Source organism: Mchenga conophoros, linkage group LG3 (assembly GCF_057382185.1).
Source record: "Mchenga conophoros isolate Kocher_MC1m ecotype Shallow Benthic linkage group LG3, M_conophoros_male_GT1.1, whole genome shotgun sequence".
In the NCBI taxonomy this organism is placed as follows: domain Eukaryota; kingdom Metazoa; phylum Chordata; class Actinopteri; order Cichliformes; family Cichlidae; genus Mchenga; species Mchenga conophoros.
In genome coordinates, this window is record NC_140528.1 from 34,892,372 (window position 1) to 34,898,586 (window position 6,215).

Below are 6,215 nucleotides of genomic sequence, written 5' to 3' on the forward strand. Positions count from 1 at the left end.
ATAATTATAATAAGTCCATGTTTTTTTCACTTGTTTCATGCAAAGAAGTACAATTCCATTAGAAAATCTTCATATTTAATCAGATATCCCTTTTCAAAACATATAACAACTTTTGCTTTCTTAATTCAAGTGTTGCACAAATACAAACAACTGACAACATAGTATTGCACTTTAACATTTATGGCATTGCACGAACAATAGGATGCCACCAAACCAAACTAATTTGTAGTAAAGCTGTTGACTTACATTAAATTTTATATTTTTGAACTTTTTCTACAGCGAGAATTCATTTTCACAGAACTGTTTACTTTAGTTGGCGTCTGAAGCAACATCTCAGATTCTTATCTGGAGTGATGTTAATATAACCAGGGAGTGATGCAGGGTCACGATAGAGCTGTCCGTCCACGTAGAGCCCTTATTAATGAAGACTTAGGAACAGGACATTGCGTTGCTCCAGGATCTCTTTAGGGAAATGGTGGTTTATGCTGAAGTCCAAGTTGACGCAACTCTTCGCTGGTCTTTCTATTTGAAATGTCCGAATTTGGCCACAACAGGATGCTGTCTCCCGGCACCCTCTTAGGTCTGAGACGATGGACTCGATCGCAGCTTTTAATTAGTTGCTTCTGCATCCTCTTCAGCAGAACCCGAGATACCAGAAAACACATAGTTTTCTCTCATACTACAGGCCTGCATTTATTTTCTGTATTATGATGGGTCACATTCTCATTTACAGACTTAACTCAGTCCCGTAGCGAGGACTTTTTAGCAGCGACCGTTTCCACCTTATTCTGGCTGAAATCCAGAGATTTTCGCAGGGATTTAAATTGCTGGTGTAAAATCTTCAGCAGGGACAACATCGCATCCAAGCTAGACCATCGCCTATCAACTGACTCCAGGAGTTCGATAAAGTCGTTGTATTCTTGGAGAGCGTCTAATTTCTCCTCCCTGTGCTCCAGGCTGTTGGAGATGATTATACAAATTTGGTTAATTATTTGTCAATTGATTGTATACTATAACTGAAGCTTTGTGAGCTAACATTTAGAGGTTTTTTTTCTTGTCAACTCTCCAGCATCTGATGTGACCTACGGCATTTTCCGTCACTTCCCTCTCCTTACCTGGGTGAGGTAAGGAGAGGGAAGTGACTCATTACTTCCACAATAGAAGGATCTCACTTTCATTATAATCAGACAAAGTCAATCAAATGCAAACAACCACAATTGAAATATCAGAAACATTTCATATATGGAGTTGAACATGAATCATTGTTTAAAAATATATTTATTGTTGTCATAAAGAATCAACTGGGCAACAACAAACTGCTGCTCTCACTAAACACATGTCCGTCCATATCCCAGCAAACTAAATCGTCTCCATGTATTTCTTTAACTTCAGGAGCATTTTGAAACTGAACCTGACTGGATGCTGTCTTGTCTGACTAAAGCTAACAGACTACAATCCAGAGGAAAGTGGGATCTATTACAAACTCCTGCATTATCAGCCATGATGGACAATTTGTTTATGGTGTTTACACTTATTTGTGAAATATTGTTTCGTATTAACATTATTTATATTTTATCTTTAAGCTGGGCTATCCTGAGGCTCAGTGCATCTTTCGCTCTTAAACTCCTCCTACAAACTCAGACTGAGTTTGTAGGAGGAGTTTAAGTCTCTTCTCCTGCAAACCTCAGGTGGGCTTTGTTTCAATCTGGCAAAAGAATATTTGAATGTTTTGCATCTCTTTGTGCTTTGTGACATTTTTCTGTTGTGAAGACATGTGAGACTTTTTGAGTCAACTATAAAAACAGTTTAAGGCAAAATTACACTTCACTTTAGATGAGGTCACAAAAAAATGCTTAATAACTTGTAACTGTGGCAAACAATGAATTACAAAATTATATTTTAAAATAAGCATTTATAACACATTTATTAACACACAGACATGAGCTAGATGTGCATCTAAATACTTTATCACTTATTTAAAAATGATACAATGAACATGTTATATGGGGCTGTATTAATCAAGAATAAACATTTAGAAATGAACAGTAAGGAGAATTAATGCTTTATAAATGATGAAATAAGAACTTAATAATAGCTTACTAAAGCTTAATAGTTCACACATCAAATAGAAACATGAATCACTTGTAATGATTAGAAACTTGATAGAATTTCAAATCTAGTTTGGGGAGTCATTCAGTGAGAAACAGTGAAATGATTTTCCATGTGAAAAGGTGGACAGCAGAAACAGAAAGAAACAGTGAAACTAAAAGAGAAACAAAGAGCTTTGGAACAACGAGGCAGCAGGAGGACAGCTGCAGTTTAACAGCTTCAACTCACTGACAGGAATTGAAGCTGTTGGAAAGAAAAAAAGCGTCTGGACTTCTTTGAGTTGCTTGAAGACGTTTCACCTCTCATCCAAGAAGCTTCTTCAGTTCTAAGGCCAAATGGTGGAGAGTCCCAGATTAAAGCCCTGTGGGAGTGTCCCACCCACTAAGAGGGACAAAGGACCTTCTGATGATCCTCTACCTAATCACATGAGCCAAGGTATGAAAGCGGGTGTGGGTCACAATCAGCCAGGGTTTCGGGTGAGTTCATTGTGAAACCTGGCCCCACCTTATCATGCGAATTCCTGAGATCAGATGGCCCAGGATGTGAGTGGGCGTTAAGGCGTCTGGGAAGGGATCTCAAAACTGGATTATAGATGGCAGAGAGTTGGTGTCGTAAACCCCCGCCTCTGTTCAAAGATGGTCGCTCACAGTGGACATAGATGGCTTCTTTCACTCCTCTTTCAAACCATCTGTCCTCTCTGTCCAAAATGTGAACATTGGCATCCTCGAAAGAGTGTCCTTTATCCTTAAGATGCAGATGGACTGCTGAGTCTTGTCCTGTGGAGGTGGCTCTTCTGTGTTGTGCCATGCGCTTGTGAAGTGGCTGCTTGGTCTCTCCAATGTAGAGGTCTGAGCATTCCTCACTGCACTGTACAGCATACACCACATTGTTAAGTCTGTGTTTTGGCGTTTTATCTTTCGGGTGAACCAGTTTTTGTCTGAGTGTGTTGCTGGGATGTCGTGCTTGGAGAAAACTCTCCTGAGTTTCTCTGATACACCGGCTACATAGGGGATGACAATGTTGTTGCGTCTGTCCTTCTTATCCTCCCTCGCTGGTGTCTGGTCTTCTTTCCTGTGCATCTATGCTGACTTTATAAACGCCCAGTTAGGATAACCACATGTTTTGAGTGCTTTCTTTACATGTGTGTGTTCCTTCTTTTTTCCTTCAGGTTGAGAGGGAACATGTTCTGCCCGGTGGTGTAGGGTCCTAATTACTCCAAGTTTGTGTTCCAGAGGGTGATGGGAGTCAAACAGGAGGTACTGGTCCGTATGTGTGGGCTTCCGGTAAACTTCGATGTTGAGGTTGCCGTTCTCTTCAATGTGCACGGCGCAGTCCAGGAAAGGCAAACAGTTATCCTTTGTGTCTTCCCTGGTGAACTTGATGTTTTTATCCACAGCGTTAATGTGCGCAGTGAAGGATTCCACTTCTCGTGTTTTGATTTTTGACCCAGGTGTCGTCCACATATCTGTACCAGTGGCTGGGTACTCTTCCTTTGAAAGAGCCAAGAGCCTTTCTTTCCACTTCCTCCATGTAAAGGTTGGCTACAATAGGTGACACGGGGGAGCCCATGGCACAGCCATGTTTTTGTCTGTAAAAGCCTTCGTTGTATTTGAAATATGTAGTGGTGAGGCAGAGGTCTAACAGTGACAGGGAACAACATTAGAAATATAATCATCCTCAACTCATCTGCCCCACTCACACTGAACCTTCAAAGGCAACACTTTAGCTTTATCGTAAGTGTTAATGTATGGAAACATCCTGTGAGTGAAAGTGTGTGTGAAGGTGTGTATGTGTGTGTTAGTATCAGGATCAGAGAACGTCAGCTGTCCTCTGTTCCAGTCCAGATTCACTCTGATCCTCTGGAGCTTCTTCTGGACTGAGAGATCAGTGATAGCTGATGGTGAAAGTGTGTAGTATTTACTTGCACTGCACCCTATTCTCCATAAAACAGACCCTATGACTCCCTTCCTCTGCCCAGACTCTGCAAATACACCCAGTGCCCACTGTATACTGTCTCCAACCTCAACATCCCAGCTGTGACTCCCTGAGTTAAAGCCCTCAGAGCCCAGGACACAGCAGGAATGATCAAACCTCTCTGGATTATCAGGAAGCTGCTGCTTCTCTCCTCCTCGTCTCACACTGGTCAGATCTTCAGACAGGATGAGGTTTGGATTTGCAGTGTTTGGGTCCAGAATGAGAGGAGTGTAGGAGACCACGTCCTTCATGTTGTTCCAGATGTTGAAGGTCAGGTTGCCCAGGTGTTTGGCCTGGTCTATCAGAGCTCCTGAGGGCAGCTGTGGATCATCCAGCAGGGGGCAGCGCTGGACTCTTTCCACTGCAGCCTTGTAGTTGTGCAGGAATGAGACGTCTTCAGCTCTCAGCTCCTCCTCTGTGGCTCTGACTGTGTCTGAAAGAGCTGCTATCTCTCTGCTCAGAGCCTCCATCTTCTCCTTCATCATCCCACTCTTCTGCTCCTCTTCCTCCCTCAGTGCAGCCAGCCTGGCCTCCTCTTCCTCTGCTAGAAACTGGTGAAGCTTCTTAAACTGCTCCTTAATCTGCCTCTCTGTGTGTCGGGCCTGGACCTTAATGTGTTCTGCTGTTTGAACAAACTTCACTTGAACTTCTTCACAAACCTTTAACTTCTTCTTTAAGGGCTCCAGAGTTTCCTGAAGTTCCTTCTTGTGTTGTTGTGCAGCTTCATCGATGGGTCTGAATCTGTGATTGGTGTGTTTTTCTGAGTCTCTGCAGACGACACACACTGGCTGCTGATGGTCCAGACAGAAGAGTTTGAGTTTCTCAGAGTGCAGACTGCAGAGATCCTCTGAAGCTCTCTCCTGTAAGAACGACTCACACAGGTTCTTTAAAGCTCGGTTTAAAGGTGGATGCTTCTTTGAAGATATTTCCTTACAAACTGGACACTCACGTTCCCCTTTCTCTCTCCACCATCTCTTCAGACAGTCTTTACAGAAGCTGTGGCTACATGACAGAAGAACAGGATCTCTGAAGACCTCCTGACAGACCGGACAGCAGAGAGCCTCCTCTGAGCTGGAAGCCATTGAGTCTGTGAGTGAAGCTGAAAACAGCAGACAGGAAGTACAGTCAGTCCTGGCTCCTCCCCTCCCTCCTCTACCACCTTCACTGAAACTTCCTTTGAGTCGTGTTTTTGCTCAAACTCACATTCAGTGTGTGGAGCGTCAGCAGCTTGAAGCAGCAGTGTTGGAGTTTTCCACTTTTCTCTCCTGTAGCTGGACTCACTCAGAGGAAGCTGCTAGTTTGGTCTGAGCTCAGTCTGATCGTCTGTGCGTCTCTCTTTACTGAGGACAAAGAACGGCCAGTTTCTTCTTCTTCTTTCTTACAGTTGTACTGGCTGTTGGCAAACAATTGAAAGGTGCATTACCGCCACCAAGTGGTATGGAGTATGGTCTGGAACGACGCTCGAAAAAAAAAAAAAACTTTATATAAGCAGGTCCTCTTAGCGTGGACCCTCATTTATAAACACAACTTCTCACCTCACAAATACCTCATCTGGAACAAAAGAGATATAAAAATTAATCACTTTTCCTGGAAACTTGGGTCCAAAATGGGATCCTATTGGTGGCTCAGCTGGTTAATAAAGAGGGACAACTACTTACTTACAACGACTTTATTGCACTATATAATTTTCCAATGAGTGTTCAGGAATTCTCAATGGTGCTTGGTGCCATACCCTCATTGACTTTAATATTATATAAAAACACTGACAGCTCAATATCTGCCTCAGTCACTCTCCCTGATCCAGCTGAGTCACCAATAGGAAAAATCTGCTTTTCACAGGAACTTGGTAACAGCAATAAGAGAATACGTAGTTTATTCCAAGAAGATATCGTCTCTCTCCCATATATAATATCTTATTGGAACCGATATGTTCCAGATATCAAGTGGAAGACAGTCTGGATGGTCCCCATAAATATTTGATTGTAAATAAGGTAAAAGAAGTCTCATGTAAAATTCTACATAAATGTTATCCAGCCAGTCACTACATGGTAAAATTTAAAAGGGACATTAATACTAATTGTACTTTCTGTGGGGATCATCCAGAAACTGTGACACATCTTTTTTGGTACTGT

The 6,215-nt window shown here is 42.4% G+C and overlaps 1 protein-coding gene and 1 pseudogene across 1 annotated transcript; both read right to left on the reverse strand.

Moving 5' to 3' along the window:
• Nucleotides 1–1,263: 1,263 nt before the first annotated feature.
• Nucleotides 1,264–3,765, reverse strand: LOC146578346 (uncharacterized; annotated as a pseudogene).
• On the reverse strand, nucleotides 1,264–5,702 carry LOC146578345 (nuclear factor 7, brain-like). Its single transcript, XM_085258261.1, has 2 exons — nucleotides 5,287–5,702; nucleotides 1,264–5,182 (listed from the first exon to the last, which is right to left on the reverse strand). The coding sequence occupies exon 2, from the start codon at nucleotides 5,163–5,165 to the stop codon at nucleotides 3,792–3,794; it is 1,374 nt and encodes a 457-aa protein (XP_085114387.1). The 5' UTR covers nucleotides 5,166–5,182; nucleotides 5,287–5,702; the 3' UTR covers nucleotides 1,264–3,791.
• Between the last annotated feature and the right edge of the window lie 513 nt (nucleotides 5,703–6,215).